Raw genomic sequence first — 20,703 nt, 5'->3', positions numbered from 1 at the left:
TTCCAAGGCATGTTGTCCATCAAATTGTGCAACAGAAAAGCAGCAATAGATTTCAAATTGTGAAATGTACTGTGGTTTTTACAGCATTTTTCTCTAAATAAAAAAAACAGTACTGTTTTTTTTTTTACTGTAAAAAAATGGCATTTACAGTAATACAGTTGTTGATTTGCGGTAAAAAACAAAAACAAAACAAAAACTAACCGGTAGATCAGATGCCAGTTTTTTTTTATTTACAGTAAAAAAAAACAATGTACATTTTACAGTAACATTCTGGCAACTGCGCTGCCTTTTTTACCGTAAAAACAGCAGTATTGTTTTTCTATTTACAGTAAAATACACACAATTTTGAGGTGAAATTATTGCAACTTACCATTTTTTTTAACAATTTTTTTTTTTTAAATCTACTAATAAAATGCATTTAAAAAATTGTGTAATAATAGTATTCACTGTTAGAAGCGGCCCTTTGGGGCCAAACATAACTGCGATGTGGCCCTCAGTGAAAACGACTTTGACACCTCTGCTTTAAATAAACCCATTTTTAGACCAGTTGATCTGCCTTCTCTCTTTTCTGCTATGCAGAGAGGTTATCAGGTGGCCACGGATCAGTTTGATCCATTCAAGGCTGATAAACCTTTGATAGCAGTTGGAGTCATGTCATTACAATACTAAGATAAGTGATTTTTGGCCTACCACTAAATCAGGGGTCGGCAACCCAAACCTTGAAAGAGCCATATTGGACCAAAAATACAAAAAACAAATCTGTCTGGAGCCGCAAAAAATGAAAAGCCCTATTTAAGTCTTATAATGAAGGCAACACATGATGTAAGTGTCTATATTAGCCTACTATCAAAATGACTGTGTCGCAGGCTGAAGCAAATCTTCGTTGACAGAAATGTTGAAATTCACTATTTATTCTACACATTTTTACAACATTAGAAACTATTCGTAAATCAGAGGCTATCAGAGGTGAGATAACTCCTGGCTTTTAATGGCCAAAGGTTTAGATGTGTGTGTCCAAGTTAAAGGAAATGACAGGCTGTCTTCTTTTAATAGATTTATTACAATCTTTGGCAAGCTAGGTAATGTTTGCTGTGGTCTGGAACAACATAGCACACAAACAACTATCTGTATTGCAGCCAATATTACATACAGATAATGTGTCATGAGACATGCAAAACTAAATGATATACAAAGAGGATACAAGTAAAGGAAATTAAATGAGCTCAAATATACCTACAAATGAGGCATAATGATGCAATATGTACATACAGCTAGCCTAAATAGCATGTTAGCATTGATTAGCTTGCAGTCATGCACTGACCAAATATGCCTGATTAGCACTCCAACAAGTCAATAGCATCAACAAAGCAACAACCACTTGTTTCTTCAGCATTGTCCACACGTTTAAATCAGGACTTTGGGAAGGCCATTCTAAAACCTTCACTCTAGCCTGATTTAGCCATTCCTTTACCACTTTTGACGTGTGTTTGGGGTCATTGTCCTGTTAGAACACCCAACTGCGCCCAAGATCCAACCTCAGAATTGATTAACGTGGATCCCGACTTAAACACGTTGAAAAACTTATTCGGGTGTTACCATTTAGTGGTCAATTGTACGGAATATGTACTGTACTGTGCAATCTACTAATAAAAGTTTCAATCAATCAATCAATGATTTTAGGTTGTCCTGAAGAATATGGAGGTAATCCTCCTTTTTCACTGTCCCATTTACTCTCTGTAAAGCACCAGTTCCATTGGCAGCAAAACAGGCCCAGAGCATAATACTACCACCACCATGCTTGACGGTAGGAATGGTGTTCCTGGGATTGAAGGCCTCACCTTTTCTCCTCCAAACATATTGCTGGGTATTGTGGCCAAACAGCAACTTTTTTGTCTCATCTGACATCACATGGACAAAGATAAGACCTTTTGGAGGAAAGTTCTGTTATTTCTTATATTTGCAGTGAAACTTGCCAAGGGACATGTAAGCAAATATTAACATTGCTATATGTATACTTTTTACCCAGCAGTTGTGGTCACATTTTCAGTAGACCCATAATAAATTCATAAAAGAACCAAACTTCATGAATGTTTTTTGTGACCTTTGTGCATTCACACACAGTATAAAACGTTTGGTGGACAAAATGAGACAAAGAAGGAGTGGAATATTTAACATGTAAACAAACTGTTACGTTTGTTTGTGTCGTTCCCCCCTCCCCCATCTTTTTCCATTGTCAATCCTTTTTTTCAAAAAATGCTCCAGAGAGCCACTAGGGCGGCACTAAAGAGCCGCAGGTTGCTGACCCCCGCACTAGATTGAGCCAGCATTCGTTCCACAGTTTGAGAATCGCTGTTCTAGCATGTTTGTGAGCAAGTCCGCTTATCTTAATAAGGTGTAGCACTTTGCTTGAGCTGACAAAGAGTCACAGAGGAACCCACGCCAAAGCCTGCATATAAAGGCTCGCTGAAGTGAGCCTTGAATCTGTGTATGAGCTCCATGGCCTGTGACACCGAGTAAAAGGCCACAGTGTTGCCTGCATAGTCCAGGTAGACGCCAATCCGCGACGCCCTGGGAGCATTGGGAAGGTCGCGGTCGGTTTTGTCGTGCCAGGCGGAATATCCCGAGTCGGAGCAGAGCAGACTCCAAGACTTGTTGTTGTAGCCCAGCAGACTGTTGGAGTTTTTCCCCTTGCGACTGATGCTTTTAAACGCCACCCCCACAGAGAACTCGCCGCTCCACTCGGCCTCCCAGTAAAACCGGAAACCGGTCAGTGGCTCCTTGCACAACGCCTGGGAGAAGCCGTCAAACCGCTCGGGGTGGTCGGGATAAAACTGGACTGTTTTCCTTCTGGTGACCCTCTGGTTTCCATCTGATAGGACCAGCTCTTTATAGATTGTGTTTGGATCGAAGGACATCTTAGTAGAGTCTGATAAGGAAGACATTTAATGATATAGTGAACACTTAAATGAATACAAACATCCTTATTGATTACTACACTGTAGGGTTGTACCGGTACTAAAATGCATTTCGATACTTTCCGATACTTTTCTAAATAGAGGGGATCACAATAAATGGCATTATTGGCTTTATTTTAACAAAAAAATCTTACAGTACATTAAATATATGTTTATTATTGCAACCGAAGAACAATTGTGTCCTTAAATAAAATAGTGAACATACAAGACAACTTGTCTTTTAGTAGTAAGTAAGCAAACAAAGGCTCCTAATTAGTCTGCTGACATATGCAGTAACATATTGTGTCATTTATCATTCCATTATTTTGTCAACATTATCAAGCAGTGGCCCCCAACTACCAGTCCGCACAATAAATTAAAAAAAAAAATAAATAAATTAAAAAAAAAATAAAAAAAAATATATATATATATATATATATATATATATATATATATATATATATATACACATATATATATATATATATATATATATATATATATATATATATATATATATATATATATATATATATATATATATATATATATATATATATATATATATATATATATATTTTTTTTTTTTTATTTTTTATTTTTTTTTTTTTTTAATTTATTTATTTATTTATTTTTTTTAAATTTTTTAATGAAATCAACATAAAAAACACAATATATACATTATATATCAATATAGATCAATACAGTCTGCAGGGATACAGTCCGTAAGCACACATGATTGTATTTATTTATGTAAAAAAAAAAATTAAAAAAAACTTTTTTTTTAAAAAATACACCCCCCCGCCCCCCCCACCCCCCACCGGTCCGTGGGATAAATTTTCAAGCGTTGACCGGTCCGCAGCTACAAAAAGGTTGGGGACCACTGTTATAAAGGACAAACTGTAAAATTGATTATTAATCCACTTGTTCATTTACTGTTAATATCTGCTTACTTTCTCGTTTAACATGTCCTATCTACACTTCTGTTAAAATGTAATAATCACTTATTCTTCTGTTGTTTGATACTTTCCATTAGTTTTGGATGATACCACAAATTTGGGTATCAATCCGATACCAAGTAGTTACAGGATCATACATTGGTCATATTCAGAGTCCTCATGTGTCTAGGGCAGTGGTTCTTAACCTGGGTTCGATCGAACCCTAGGGGTTCGGTGAGTCGGCTTCAGGGGTTCGGCGGAGCCTCCGCCGTGGAAGTCAAGACACACCCGACTCATTGTGTCAATAAAAACTTCTCGCTGTCGGCGTATTATGGATACCCTCAAACAATGTTCCCTCAAATTCAATGTTTTATTATTATAATAAAATGACAGCTGTCATTTCCATGAGATTATTTTCTAATATAAGTGTTTTGGCCCACTTACAATGACAAAAACAAAAAATGTTTTTCATGAGCTGTGTACTAGTATTGCATGTCTAGGTGGAAAATTAAGAAAGGGAACAGACTTTGCTGTGAAAATAAATACATTATTTTATTTTAGCATTTATCATTTAAAATGACATGAGAGTGGCACTTGCCAAAGTGAAGCCACGCATATCTGAACTGGTCTCTCAAAGGCAACAGCAGAAGTCACACTGATTTGCAGGTGTTTAATTTGTTGTGAGTTCATGCATTGTGTTGGTTTTGTTCTTTGAACGAGGTGATGTTCATGCACGGTTCATTTTGTGCACCAGTGAAAAAACATAACTTTGCCTTGAATTTTAAAAAAAAATAAAAATGTATTTTTCACTAAAGAATGGTTCAGTGAATACGCATATGAAACTGGTGGTGTTCGGTACCTCCAACAAGGTTAAGAACCACTGGTCTAGGGACATATTTCCTGAGTCTATAGACCAGGGGTCACCAACCTTTTTGAAACCAAGAGCTACTTCTTGGGTACTGATTAATGCGAAGGGCTACCAGTTTGATACACACTTAAATAAATTGCCAGAAATAGCCAATTTGCTCAATTTACCTTTAACTCTATGTTATTATTAATAATTAATGATATTTACACTTAATTGAACGGTTTAAAAGAGGAGAAAACACGAAAAAAATTACAATTAAATTTTGAAACAGTTTATCTTCAATTTCGACTCTTTAAAATTCAAAATTCAACCGAAAAAAAGAAGAGAAAAACTTAAAAAAATAATTTATGGAACATCATTAGTAATTTTTCCTGATTAAGATTAATTTTAGAATTTTGATGACATGTTTTAAATAGGTTAAAATCCAATCTACACTTTGTTAGAATATATAACAAATTGGACCAAGCTATATTTCTAACAAAGACAAATAATTATTTCTTCTAGATTTTCCAGAACAACAATTTTAAAAGAAATTCAAAAGACTTTGAAATAAGATTTAAATTTGATTCTACAGATTTTCTAGATTTGCCAGAATAATTTTTTTGAATTTTAATCATAATAAGTTTGAAGAAATATTTTACAAATATTCTTCGTCGAAAAAACAGAAGCTAAAATGAAGAATTAAATTAAAATGTATTTATTATTCTTTACAATAAAACAAATAAATTTACTTGAACATCGATTTAAATTGTCAGGAAAGAAGAGGAAGGAATTTAAAAGTGTGTTTTAAATGTGTTTAAAAATCCTAAAATAATTTTTAAGGTTGTGTTTTTTCTCTAAAATTGTCTTTCTGAAAGTTATAAGAAGCAAAGTAAAAAAAATAATGCATTTATTTAAACAAGTGAAGACCACGTCTTTAAAATATTTTCTTGGATTTTCAAATTCTATTTGAGTTTTGTCTCTCTTAGAATTAAAAATGTCGGGCAAAGCGAGACCAGCTTGCTAGTAAATAAATAACATTTTAAAAATAGAGGCAGCTCACTGGTAAGTGCTGCTATCTGAGCTATTTTTAGAACAGGCCGGCGGGCTACTCATCTGGTCCTTACGGGCTACCTGGTGCCCGCGGGCACCGTGTTGGTGACCCCTGCTATAGACATAACATGAATTTTGAAAAATATTGTTTTGCTGATAAAAAAAATATCGATGTAATCATAGGGACGGCGTGGTGAAGTTGGGAGAGTGGCCGTGCCAGCAACCTGAGGGTTCCTGGTTCAATCCCCACCTTCTACCATCCTAGTCACGTCCGTTGTGTCCTTGAGCAAGACACTTCACCCTTGCTCCTGATGGGTCGTGGTTAGGGCCTTGCATGGCAGCTCCCGCCCTCAGCGTGTGAATGTGTGTGTGAATGGGTGAATGTGGAAATAGTGTCAAAGCGCTTTGAGTACCTTAAAGGTAGAAAAGCGCTATACAAGTATAGCCCATTAACCCATAGTAGTATCGACTAGATACGCTATTGTGCTTGGTATCATTACAGTGGATGTCAGGTGTAGATCCACCCATGGCGTTTGTTTACATTCAGGCACGCTAGCTTTTGTTAGTGGTGACGCCGTTGAGCTATTGTATCCTCCTACGGTGTGCAGTAAAGCATGTTTAGCTATTCCTCGTCCTGCATGGATGATACTTGTAAGAAACGTACTTTATTTGTCGCCATGGAGACCAGGATTAGTGATTTAGAAGTAGCTAAAACACTGCCGACTGCGGGTGGATGTTCGTTGCTAGCTAGCTAGCCATGTCTTAAAGCACCTCTTCCTGAGAGCGTTACAGTGTTATAGTTTCACCTTTATGGTCAGTTTTCCCACGTTCTCCCTTTCCTGTCTACGCACCGTGTCTCCTTGTAAGTACTCCGTGATTGTGCGCTGCCGAACATGCTCCTCTGCTCGCTGGAGCCTATCTAAGCTGCATTCGGGCGGTAGGCGGGGTACACCCTGGACAAGTGGCCGCCTCACCGCAGGGCCAACACAAATAGACAGAACCGGTACTTTTTAAACAGAGTATAGCACCGTTTTTGATTCATTAGTACCGCAATACTATACGAGTACCGCGATACTATGCTAGTACTGGTATACCATACAACCCTACTGCATTGCATACTGCACTATCAACCATAGAATACTCACATCTTAAAAAGTCTGCTCTTGTTTTCGGCTCCTGAAAATCCACTCTGCTAGGAACTGTCATTAAGAAAAATATTTTCTGTGTTGAGTTCATGATTTTTTTGCATCTAAATCATTCCAGCCTACTCACCTTTGAGCCTTTTGTCCCCATTTCTTGGCAAAAGGATGTACACGGGGGTTTCGCTGACTGCCAATGTTACATAGTACGTCAGTACGTCACACACTCGACTTTGTGATCATTCGGATAAGTCAATCATGTGTTTAAAAATGATTGGAACTCACCTGTCTTGGAGATTTTTCCCAGTTCTTTTTTACAAATGTCATCCAGGTGTTCCTTCATTTCTGCAGCCGTTTTGCTCATTTCACTGAAGGAGAACTGAGGGTTGATGAGCACTTTGGGCACCATGGCTTGCGGGGCGACGCACAAGGTTGGAAAATTCTATCCAACAATAAACATGAGTCATCATATATCAATCAAAATGCACACATATACTGTATTTAGAAGAGTACAGCTCTTTGAACTAGTGTTGTAACGATACCAATATTTTGGTACCGGTACTAAAATTATTTCAATACTTGTCGGTACTTTTCTAAATAAAGGGGACCACAAAAAAAATTGCATTGTTGGCTTTATTTTAACAAACAATCTTAGGGTACATTAAACATATGTCTCTTATTGCAGTTAAGTCCTTAAATAAAATAGTGAACAAACAAGACAACTTGTCTTTTAGTAGTAAGTAAACAAACAAAGGCTCCTAATTAGTCTGCTGACATTTATTTTGTTAACATTATTAAGGACAAGTGGTAGAAAATTAATTATTAATCTACTTGTTCATTTACTGTTAATATCTGCTTACTTTCTCTTTTAACATGTTCTATATACACTTCTGTTCAAATTTAATAATCACTTATTCTTCTGTTGTTTGATACTTTACATTAATTTTGGATGATACCACACACATTTGGGTATCGATCCGATACCAAGTAGTTACAGGATCATACATTGGTCATATTCAAAGTCCTCATGTGTCCAGGGACATATTTCCTGAGTTTATAAACATAATATACATATTAAAAAAATGAAAGAAGATGTTGTGATGCCAAAACATATCGATGTGACCCGGTTCCGGTTCACCGTGCGTGACTGCTCGCCGTCTGTTCGCTGTTGCGAAAAAGCTAAGTAGCGCTCTATCTGTGTGCTTTTAATTGTTCTACAGCTTTCTTTAACACTTCTCAAACATTTTTAGTGGTACTATTTAACTTGCAAATCACCCGATCTCTGTCCCACCACCCTTTCCTCAGCTAGCTAGCTGCTAAGCTAGCGCGGAGAAAGGCAGCGCCGGTCAGTAAGAAGCTACTCCTACAGACCGCGACCACTTCCCTGAGGACAGCAGGAACTTCACTCGGTGACAGAAAACACTGTGAGTAATGGCTTCCTGCGCGTCTTGCACCATACTCACGGAGAGGTTGGCTCTGCTAGAGGGCCGTGTCCGCCAGTTAGAGCAGAGTAATGTCGTAACTTTAGATGTTGCGGACACATCTGCTAGCGTTAGCTGTAGCGAGCTAACTAGCCCAGCTTGTAGCAGTCCTAAGCGGCCTACAAGCTACGGTGTACCGGTTGAGACGCATAATAGATTTAGCTCTTTAGCTAGTCCTACACCCCAGTCTACCGGGCACCACACCTTAGTTATAGGGGACTCCATCACCCGAAACATAAAGCTTAGCAAACCAGCCACAATAAAGTGTATCCCCGGGGCCAGAGCACCTGACATTGAAGCTAATCTTAGGGAGCTAACTCGCAACAGGCCTAGTAAACACGTACGACAGGCTAATCGCACCACTAATTATGCGAATATAGTTGTACACGTTGGCTCCAATGACACTAGAATGAGACAGTCAGAGATTACAAAGAGAAACATAGCCAGGACTTGTGATCTCGCCAGAAAGATGTCCAGGCATCGAGTAATTGTCTCTGGCCCCCTGCCTGCGAGAGGCAATGATGAGAGATATAGCAGATTAGTCTCGCTTAACAAGTGGTTGGCTAGCTACTGTAGGACGCAGAGACTAACGTTTATTGATAACTGGCCCTCTTTCTGGGGCAAACCAGGCTTGCTGATGAGAGACGGCCTTCACCCTAACCAGGAAGGCGCCATCATCCTGTCTAGAAACATAGACTACTATTTAAGTCTCACTTGACTGACTACACTAGAGCAAGCCCGGTCACAGGCAATTACAATGTCTGTTAGTCCGGGTGAGGAGTCAGTTAAGCTAGAACTAGCCAGCGCCAGGCTGGATAATCCATGTACGCATAGCAATTCTCTTAGAATAATACACAATTCACATAATGTTTTTTCTGTTGTGTCTGTGTCAGAGGTGGACATGCATTCTACTGAGGTGGCAAATTATGATATGTCCAGTCTATTGCAGCACCAAGCAAACAATCGGAAAATTCCCGTCATATCAATTCCTAGATATGGTCGAAACTATTTAAAGTGCACTACGCATAATAAACGCAACATTGTTAATATTGCCACTACGGATAATCTTAACAAAAACTCGTCAAAACAGCCCAATACCTATAATATGGGCTTTTTAAACATAAGATCATTGTCTCCCAAGGCGTTATTGGTTAATGAGGTCATTAGAGACAACAATCTTAACGTCATTGGTCTTAGCGAAACCTGGCTCAAACCGGACGAATTTTTTGCGCTCAATGAGGCATCTCCTCCTAACTATACGAATGCGCATGTTGCCCGCCCTCTTAAAAGGGGAGGGGGTGTCGCACTAATATACAATGAAAATTTCAACCTTACCCCTAACCTAAATAATAAATATAAATCGTTTGAGGTGCTTACTATGAGGTCTGTCACACCGCTACCTCTCGACCTGGCTGTTATCTACCGCCCCCCTGGGCCCTATTCGGACTTTATCAGTGAATTCTCAGAGTTCGTTGCTGATCTAGTGACGCACGCCGACAATATAATCATAATGGGGGACTTTAATATCCATATGAATACCCCATCGGACCCTCAGTGCGTGGCGCTCCAAACCATAATTGATAGCTGTGGTCTTACACAAATAATACATGAACCCACGCATCGCAACGGTAATACAATAGATCTAGTGCTTGTCAGGGGTGTCACCACCTCCAAAGTTATGATACTTCCATATACTAAAGTAATGTCCGATCATTACCTTATAAAATTTGAAGTTTTGACTCTTTGTCAACAAGCTAATAATAATAATAACTGCTATAGCGGCCGCAACATTAATGCTGCCACAACGATGACTCTTGCTGACCTACTGCCTTCGGTAATAGCACCATTCCCAAATTATGTCGGCTCTATTGATAAACTCACTAACAACTTTGACGATGCCTTGCGCGAAATTATTGATAGTATAGCACCGCTAAAGCAAAAAAGGGCCCCTAAAAGGCGCACCCCATGGTTTACAGAAGAAATTAGAGCTCATAAATTATCATGTAGAAAACTGGAACGCAAATGGCGCGCGACTAAACTTGAGGTTTTCCATCAAGCATGGAGTGATAGTTTAATAACTTATAAACGCATGCTTACCTTAGCTAAAGCTAAATACTACTCAAATCTCATCCGCCTCAACAAAAACGATCCTAAATTTCTGTTTAGTACAGTAGCATCGCTAACCCAACAAGGGACTCCTCCCAGTAGCTCCACCCACTCGGCAGATGATTTTATGAATTTCTTTAATAAGAAAATTGAACTCATTAGAAAGGAGATTAAAGACAACGCATCCCAGCTACAACTGGGCTCTATTAACACAAATACGACTGTATATACGACGGACACTGCCCTCCAAAATAGTCTCTCTATTTTTGATGAAATAACATTAGAGGAATTATTACAGCGTGTAAGTGGGATAAAACAAACAACATGTTTACTTGACCCACTTCCTGGGAAACTTATCAAGGAACTGTTTGTATTATTAGGTCCATCAGTGTTAAATATTATAAACTTATCACTTTCCTCCGGCACTGTTCCCCTAGCATTCAAAAAAGCGGTTATTCATCCTCTGCTCAAAAGACCTAACCTCGATCCTGACCTCATGGTAAACTACCGACCGGTCTCCCACCTTCCGTTTATTTCCAAAATTCTCGAAAAAACTGTTGCACAGCAGCTAAATGAACACTTAGTGACTAACAATCTCTGTGAACCTTTTCAATCCGGTTTCAGGGCAAATCACTCTACGGAGACAGCCCTCGCAAAAATGACTAATGATCTATTGCTAACGATGGATTCTGATGCGTCATCTATGTTGCTGCTTCTTGATCTTAGCGCCGCTTTCGATACCGTCGATCATAATATTTTATTAGAGCGTATCAAAACACGTATTGGTATGTCAGACTTAGCCTTGTCTTGGTTTAACTCTTATCTTACTGACAGGATGCAGTGCGTCTCCCATAACAATGTGACCTCGGACTATGTCAAGGTAACGTGCGGAGTTCCCCAGGGTTCGGTTCTTGGCCCTGCACTCTTTAGTATTTACATGCTGCCGCTGGGTGACATCATACGCAAGTACGGTGTTAGCTTTCACTGTTATGCTGATGACACTCAACTCTACATGCCCCTAAAGCTGACCAACACGCCGGACTGTAGTCAGCTGGAGGCGTGTCTTAATGAAATTAAACAATGGATGTCCGCTAACTTTTTGCAACTCAACGCTAAGAAAACGGAAATGCTGATTATCGGTCCTGCTAGACACCAACATCTATTTAATAATACCACCTTAACATTTGACAACCAAACAATTAAACAAGGAGACTCGGTAAAGAATCTGGGTATTATCTTCGACCCAACTCTCTCGTTTGAGTCACACATTAAGAGGGTTACTAAAACGGCCTTCTTTCATCTCCGTAATATCGCTAAAATTCGTTCCATCTTGTCCACTAGCGACGCTGAGATCATTATCCATGCGTTCGTTACGTCTCGTCTCGATTACTGTAACGTATTATTTTCGGGCCTCCCTATGTCTAGCATTAAAAGATTACAGTTGGTACAAAATGCGGCTGCAAGGCTTTTGACAAAAACAAGAAAGTTTGATCATATTACGCCTATACTGGCTCACTTGCACTGGCTTCCTGTGCACTTAAGATGCGACTTTAAGGTTTTACTACTTACGTATAAAATATTACACGGTTTAGCTCCAGCCTATCTTGCCGATTGTATTGTACCATATGTCCCGACAAGAAATCTGCGTTCAAAGAACTCCGGCTTATTAGTGATTCCCAGAGCCAAAAAAAAGTCTGCGGGCTATAGAGCGTTTTCTATTCGGGCTCCAGTACTCTGGAATGCCCTCCCGGTAACAGTTAGAGATGCTACCTCAGTAGAAGCATTTAAGTCCCATCTTAAAACTCATTTGTATAATCTAGCCTTTAAATAGACCCCCCCCTTTTTTAGACCAGTTGATCTGCCGTTTCTTTTCTTCTCTCCTCTTCTCCCCTGTCCCTTGCGAGGGGGAGTTGCATAGGTCCGGTGGCCATGGATGAAGTGCTGGCTGTCCAGAGCCGGGACCCCGGGTGGACCACTAGCCTGTGCATCGGTTGGGGACATCTCTGCGCTGCTGACCCGTCTCCGCTCGGGATGGTTTCCTGTTGGCCCCGCTGTGGACTGGACTCCCGCTGATGTGTTGGATCCACTGTGGACTGGACTTTCACAATGTTATGTCAGACCCACTCGACATCCGTTGCTTTCGGTCTCCCCTAGAGGGGGGGGGGTTACCCACATATGCGGTCCTCTCCAAGGTTTCTCATAGTCATTCACCGACGTCCCACTGGGGTGAGTTTTTCCTTGCCCGTATGTGGGCTCTGTACCGAGGATGTCGTTGTGGCTTGTACAGCCCTTTGAGACACTTGTGATTTAGGGCTATATAAATAAACATTGATTGATTGATTGATGTAATCATAGTAGGATCAACTAGATACGTGCTTATCTTACTTGATATCATTACAGTGGATGTTAGGTGTCGATCCACCCATGGCGTTTGTTTACATTTTGATGCCGGTGAGCTACGGTGTGTAGTGAAGCATGTTTAGCTATTCCTCGTCCTGCAGGGATGATACTTGTAAGAAACTTACTTTATTTGTCACCATGGAGACCAGGATTAGTGATTTAGAAGTAGCTAAAACACTGGCGACGGAGGATGGACGTTAGCCGCTAGCTAGCTAGCCATGTCTTAAAGCACCTCTTCCTGAGGGCGTTTCAGTGTTATAACTTCACCTTTAAGCAGCCCTTTGAGACTTTTGTGATTTAGGGCTATATAAATAAACACTGATTGATTGATTGATCTTTAGTTTTTAAGCCAAAATGTGTCCGGTATCCCTTTTCTGTCTACACACTGTTTCTGCTTGTAAGTATTCTGTGATTGTGCACTGCCGAACATGCTCCTCTGCTCGTAAACCAGCAATGACTCAACGTGACGACGACGCGGGACCAGTACGTTTCAGAGGCGGTATAGTACCGAATATGATTCATTAGTATCGCGGTACTATACTAATACCGGTATACCGTAGAACCCTAATTTGAAAAAGAGCACATATTTTTTGATGCCTTAAACCAGGGGTCCCCAAACTACGGCCGAATACGACACGCCAGCATCCAAAATCCGGCCCGTGGGAAGTCTCAATTTTTATTTATATTTTTGTCCCACCACTTCTATGTTAGATACCTCTTTTTGTTTATGATGTCTATTTTCTGCTGGATCTACTCTTTATTTTATGTTGCCCTTTTTTCCTTTGCTGCAGCGGTTACATATACTGTAATCTTGTACATCAGGGGTGTCCAACTCATTTGAGCTCATGGAGTGGAATCTGCGCACACGGCGGACTATTAAAATCATGGCATTAAAACAAAAAAATAAAGACAACTTCATATTGTTTTCTTTGTCTTACTTTGGCCAAAAATAGAACACATTCTGAAAATATTACAATAAAAGTATAGAAAAAAATACCCGGCAGCGGTAAAGTTTAGATCAGGGGTCAGCCTGCATACAAATCCGGGCCGCGGGAAGTCTCAAGTTTTTAAAAAATGTTTTCCTTTCTAATATATTTTCTACCGTTTGTTACTGTCGGGGTCTCCTAGCCGCTCAGGCAAATCATATTGTCAAAAAACGCATTTTCCCATCGATAACGTGACATCATCAGCAGTGTCGTGCGGTGAGGCACGACTGCATCATCACAGTCAGATTTACAAACATATGAACCTGCAGTGGAGGTGTACCTAATGTTGTGTCCCTGCGGTCGTTCGCGGCTCCTGCAGCGCGAGCATTGTTGTTTTTGCACTTTTTGGCTTCTTGTTAAGTGACTTTTTTTGGGTGGATTCGGTCTTGCACGTGGAGGGTTTGGGTGTGGGCTTTGGTTGGTGCGGCTGCGGCGCTCCCGCCGGGCGGTGCATTCTGCGGCGGAGGTGCTTGGCACCAGGAGGCGGGGTTATGAGACGAGCCTCACACAGTGTGTCTTCGCAGCAGAGTTTTATGAATGCTCAGCACTAAAAATACGTTACACACATTGACAAAATACACTGGACATTATATACCTCAGCTAACTAAACTATGGAAATGTATAATATAATTCATATAGCAATACGGTGTCACTGCACAGCAGGCCAGCAGTTAGCCGAGTCATTGCGCACAATCCATGTTGAGGCACAAATCAGTGACGTGCCTCAACTGGCTGCTGATCACCACACCGTCTCTTCTCAGTATTTGAACGGCAAATGTGAAAATAAAAATAAAAATAATCTAAAACTGGTGAAGTTAAATGGAAAATAACTTTAGTATAATCACTGGATACATATAACAATTTAATTATTATTTTTTTCTTTTTACTTTTTTTTTTCTTTCCATGATGGCAGGTGAGGCCGTGCCTCCCCTGCCTCTAGTGACGGCACGCCACTGATCATCAGTGTCGGGCGAGCGTGCGGCAAGTGCGCACTCTTTTAGTCAATTAGTGCGTGAGGAATATATATATATATATATATATATATATATATATATATATATATATATATATATATATATATATATATATATATATATATAAATAAACATTGATTGATTGATTGATTAATTGATATATATATATATATATATATATATATATATATATATATATATATATATATATATATATATATATATATATATATATATATATATATATATACAGTCGTGGTCAAAAGTTTACATACAATTGTAAATAACATAATGTCATTGCTGTCTTGAGTTTCCAATAATTTCTAAAACTTAATTTTTTTGTGATAGAGTGATTGGAGCACATACTTGTTGGTCACAAAAAACTTCATGAAGTTTGGTTCTTTTATGAATTTATTATGGGTCTACTGAAAATGTGAGCAAATCTGCTGGGTCAAAAGTATGCATACAGCAATGTTAATATTTGCTTACATGTCCCTTGGCAAGTTTCACTGCAATAAGGTGCTTTTGGTAGCCATCCACAAGCTTCTGGTTGAATTTTTGACCACTCCTCTTGACAAAATTGGTGCAGTTCAGCTAAATGTGTTGGTTTTCTGACATGGACTTGTTTCTTCAGCATTGTCCACACGTTTAAGTCCGGACTTTGGGAAGGCCATTCGAAAGCATTAATTCTAGCCTGATTTAGCCATTCCTTTACCACTTTTGATGTGTGTTTGGGGTCATTGTCCTGTTGGAACACCCAACTGCGCCCAAGACCCAACCTCCGGGCTGATGATTTTAGGTTGTCCTGAATCATTTGGAGGTAATCCTCCTTTTTCACTGTTCCATTTACTCTCTGTAAAGCATCAGTTCAATTGGCAGCAAAACAGGCCCAGAGCATAATACTACCACCACCATGCTTGATGGTAGGAATGGTGTTCCTGGGATTAAAGGCCCCACCTTTTATCCTCCAAACATATTGCTGTGTATTGTGGCCAAACAGCTCAATTTGTGTTTCATCCGACATCACATGGACAAAGATAAGACCTTCTGGAGGAAAGTTCTGTTATTTCTTATATTTGCAGTGAAACTTGCCAAGGGACATGTAAGCAAATATTAACATTGCTGTATGTATACTTTTGACCCAGCAGATTAGGTCACATTTTCAGTAGACCCATAATAAATTCATAAAAGAAGCAAACTTCATGGATGTTTTTTGTGACCAACAAGTATGTGCTCCAATCATTCTATCACAAAAAATATATATATATGTTAGGTCAGGAAACAACACAAAGGCTGCTTCGCAGGTCTCGCAGGCTCTTCAGGGGATTAAAAATAAAAATACATATATATACATATATATGATTGGGTAGCATTTTTAGTTGTTGATTTTTACATTCAGTTAGTTAGCTCCTTTAGCATAAACGAGGGGTCCCCAAACTACGGCCCGCGGTAAGTCCCAAGTAAAAAATAAATAAATAAATAAATAAAAATATATAAAAAAATAAAAATATATATATACATACATATATATATATATATATATATATATATATATATATATATATATATATATATATATATATATATATATATATATATATATATATATATATATATATATATATATATATATATATATATATATATATATACACTACCGTTCAAAAGTTTGGGGTCACATTGAAATGTCCTTATTTTGAAGGAAAAGCACTGTTTTTTTCAATGAAGATAACTTTAAACTAGTCTTAACTTTAAAGAAATACACTCTATACATTGCTAATGTGGTAAACGACTATTCTAGCTGCAAATGTCTGGTTTTTGGTGCAATATCTACATAGGTGTATAGAGGCCCATTTCCAGCAACTATCACTCCAGTGTTCTAATGGTACAATGTGTTTGCTCATTGGCTCAGAAGGCTAATTGGTGATTAGAAAACCCTTGTGCAATCATGTTCACACATCTGAAAACAGTTTAGCTCGTTACAGAAGCTACAAAACTGACCTTCCTTTGAGCAGATTGAGTTTCTGGAGCATCACATTTGTGGGGTCAATTAAACGTTCAAAATGGCCAGAAAAAGAGAACTTTCATCTGAAACTCGACAGTCTATTCTTGTTCTTAGAAATGAAGGCTATTCCACAAAATTGTTTGGGTGACCCCAAACTTTTGAACGGTAGTGTATATATATATATATATATATATATATATATATATATATATATATATATATATATATATATATATATATATATATATATATATATATCAAGTTAATTTCATATTCTAATACAAGCGGTAGAAAACGGACGGACGGATGTTGTGAATTGACGGATAAATGACAATGGAGAACCTGCAGAAAGTGAATGTTGTCCTCCGTTTCCAGGATCTGCCGTAGCTCCGCGTCTCTTCGCTGCAGCTCAAGTATCTCCTGCTCCAGACGCTCCACGTAGCCGTCCGCCTGCGACATGGCCGCCTGCATATTGGCCATTATCATCTGATGGATTTCAGCCTTCCAGCGCTCCACCGCCTGCAGCATCTCGTGGAACGTCTTATCGCTCTCAGCTTGGGCCCGCTGGGCACCGCTCTATCAGATAAGGTCACATTGTCAGGCACGGAGTACACAAAGTTATTTTCCTAAAGTATGATTTGCTGTGTGTGGAAGGGAACTCTCACTTTAAGAACATCTACATTATGTTTGAGCTCCTGTAGTTCCTTCATCCGCTCCTGAATTATGTACTGGACCTCCGACTGTGTCACCACCAGCACTTTCTGGAGGGAAGAAACGATTATAAGAGGACTTTCATAAATCTTAAGTCCTGATACGACACGCCGGTTTGGATCTACTTGGGGGTGACCAAAAAGTGGTGAGGCTGAGTTACAGCACATATCTAACACAATAATGGAAAATGTGAAGAATATAATAATAATAATAATAATATATTTTATTTGTAAAAGCACATTACATTGAACAAACAATCTCAAAGTGCTACAGTGCATTTAGAAAAAACAAACAAAAACAAAAACAAAGCTGGAACAACAAATAGCTGCCCCCAACGAGTAAGATACATAGTAAAATAAAATAAAAACTACAACTAGCACACATAAATCTTACAAAAGGCTTTTTTTTTTTAAAAGATGGGTTTTCAAGCCTTTTTTAAAAGCATCCACAGTCTGTGGTGCCCTCAGGTGGTCAGGGAGAGCGTTCCACAGACTGGGAGCTGCGGAGCAGAAAGCCCGGTCTCCCATGGTTCGGAGCTTTGTCCTCGGAGGTTGGAGGAGGTTAGCCTGTCCGGAGTGGAGGTGTCGTGTGGAGGATTTGGGGGTGAGCAGTTCTTTGAGGTAGAGGGAGCAATTTCCAATTAGTAGGGAGACTTTGTATTCCATCCTGAGTGGAAGAGGAAGCCAGTGAAGGGATCTGAGAACCGGTGTGATGTGGTCGTATTTCCGCACTCTCTTTAGGATCCTAGGAGCACTATTTTATATGTATTTGTTGGTTCACTGAACATTAACAATAACTATATGCCAAAGGCTTAGTGCTACAACCATTATACCTTAGGCCGGGGGTCAGCAACCCGCGGCTCCTTAGTGGCTCCCATTTTTAAATAAAGGATTTAAAATGGAAAAAGATGGGGGGGAAAAATACATTTTTGTTTTAGTATGTTTTTTGTTTGAGGACAAACATGACACAAACCTTCCCAATTGATAGAAAGCCAACTGTTTAATATGTTTGTGGGTATGCTTCACTGATGAGAGTATTTGGTGAACATCATTTTGTCCTACTAATTTTGGGCGTTCTTGAACTCACCATAGTGTGGACTGTGACGCAACAGTTTGTTTACATGTAAAATCTTCCACTCCTTCTTTGCTTCATTTTGTCCACCAAACATTTTATACTGTGCGTGACTGCACAAAGGTGAGCTTTATGGACGTAATTGACTTGTTGGAGTGCTAATCAGGCATATTTGGTCAGTGCATGACTGCAAGCTAATCAATGCTAACATGCTATTTAGGCCAGCTATACATATTGTATCATTATGAATCATTTGTAGGTTTATTTGAGCTCATTTAATATCCTTTACTGGTATCCTCTTTGTATATAATTCAGTTTTGCATGTCTCATGACACATTATCTGTATGTAATATTGGCTACATTTCTGATAGTTGTTTGTGTGCCATGTTGTTTCAGACCACAACAAACGTTACCCAGCTGGCCAAAGATTGTAATACATCCATTAAAAGAAGACACCCTACCGTTTCCTTTATCTTGGACACACACATCTATACCTTTGGCCATTAAAAGCCAGTCATTTCCAGGAGTTATCTCACCCTCTGAGAAGCGCTGCATGACTGTTTTCCAATGTTATAAAAATGTGTAGAATAAACATTACATTTCAACATTTCTGTCAACAAAGATTTGCTTCAGCCTGCGACACATGTCATTTTGATAGTAGGCTATTATGTTAGATCCACTATGGACTGGACTTTCACAATATTATGTCAGACCCACTCGACGTCCATTGCATCCGGTCTCCCCTAGAGGGGGGGAGGTCACCCACATATGCGGTCCTCTCCAAGGTTTCTCATAGTCATTCACATTGACATCCCACTGGGTTGTGAGTTTTTCCTTGCCCTTTTGTGGGCTCTGTACCGAGGATGTTGTCGTGGCTTGTGCAGCCCTTTGAGACACTTGTGATTTAGGGCTATAAAAATAAACATTGATTGATTGATTGATTGATCTCAGGACGGACACTCTAACGGACCACAAGGCCACCTGCTCAGTGGTCTTGTGGTCCGTTAGAGTGTAACACCTTAACACACAAAAGTACCAAAAATTGGTACCATTGGCAACCAGTATCGGTACCGGTTCAAATGTGAAAGATGCCCATCTTCATTTGAGTATTTCACATCTCTCAGTATAAATGTCTCCCAGAGACTCACCTGTTTCTCGACGCGCTCCTCCTCTGCTGAAGCAATGTTGTGGCTGCGGTGTTCTCTAACCGTACACAACACACATATGCACATCTGGTCTGAGCGGCAAAACAGCTCCAGTCCTTTCTCGTGCTGGGGGCAGATCTTCCTGTCCAGGTGGCCGGTTTCGTCCACCAGTTTGTGTCTCTTGAAAGTGGACGACTCGTAATGGGGCTTGACATGCGTCTCGCAGTAGTAAGCCAGGCACACGAGGCACGATTTGACAGCCTTGTTACGGCGACCGACGCAGAAGTCACAAAAGGACTCCCGATGCATGTCGGGGAATGGCGTCAGCTCCGGTAGCTGACGCCGGCGCTCGTGGAAGACGTCCGGAATGTCGCGCCTCAGCACAGGCCTCGGCGTGAAGGTGGCGCGGCACTGGGGGCAACTGTACACTCCCATGTGGTCAAACTGGTCCCAGTAGATCTTGATGCACTCCAGGCAGTATGTGTCCCCACATGGTATGGTGACCGGGTCTCGCTGTGAATCCACACAGAGTGGGCAGATGGCTTCTGGTGGTAAAGGGAAACCTGACTCAGCCATGATTATTTTTACAGCTGAAAATAATTGAAACAGATAAACTGTAGTCCTGCAATGATCTAACCAGACCACTTGTGACCCAACATGCTGACACACTGTTGTTTTATGCTGTTATTCAAAAGGGGAGGTTGTGTTTACACTACAAACAGACAGACAATGACTTAAAGGCCTACTGAAACCCACTACTACCGACCACGCAGTCTGATAGTTTATATATCAATGATGAAATCTTAACATTATAACACATGCCAATACGGCCGGGTTAACTTATAAAGTGACATTTTAAATTTGCCGCTAAACTTCCGGTTCGAAACGCCTCT

The 20,703-nt window shown here is 39.7% G+C and overlaps 1 protein-coding gene across 1 annotated transcript; it reads right to left on the bottom strand.

The window, feature by feature from the left end:
• Nucleotides 1-364: 364 nt before the first annotated feature.
• Nucleotides 365-20,445, bottom strand: ftr84 (finTRIM family, member 84). The gene is made up of 7 exons (XM_062032798.1): nt 19,814-20,445; nt 17,549-17,644; nt 17,226-17,459; nt 7,217-7,373; nt 7,065-7,121; nt 6,938-6,991; nt 365-2,926 (listed from the first exon to the last, which is right to left on the bottom strand). Exons 1-7 carry the CDS (start codon nt 20,384-20,386, stop codon nt 2,385-2,387), a joined length of 1,713 nt encoding a protein of 570 aa, XP_061888782.1. The 5' UTR covers nt 20,387-20,445; the 3' UTR covers nt 365-2,384.
• Nucleotides 20,446-20,703: the final 258 nt, after the last annotated feature.

This window comes from Entelurus aequoreus, linkage group LG22 (assembly GCF_033978785.1).
Source record: "Entelurus aequoreus isolate RoL-2023_Sb linkage group LG22, RoL_Eaeq_v1.1, whole genome shotgun sequence".
In the NCBI taxonomy this organism is placed as follows: domain Eukaryota; kingdom Metazoa; phylum Chordata; class Actinopteri; order Syngnathiformes; family Syngnathidae; genus Entelurus; species Entelurus aequoreus.
Note: the sequence above shows the minus strand (reverse complement) of the source record. Positions and strands in the feature narration are given on the sequence as shown.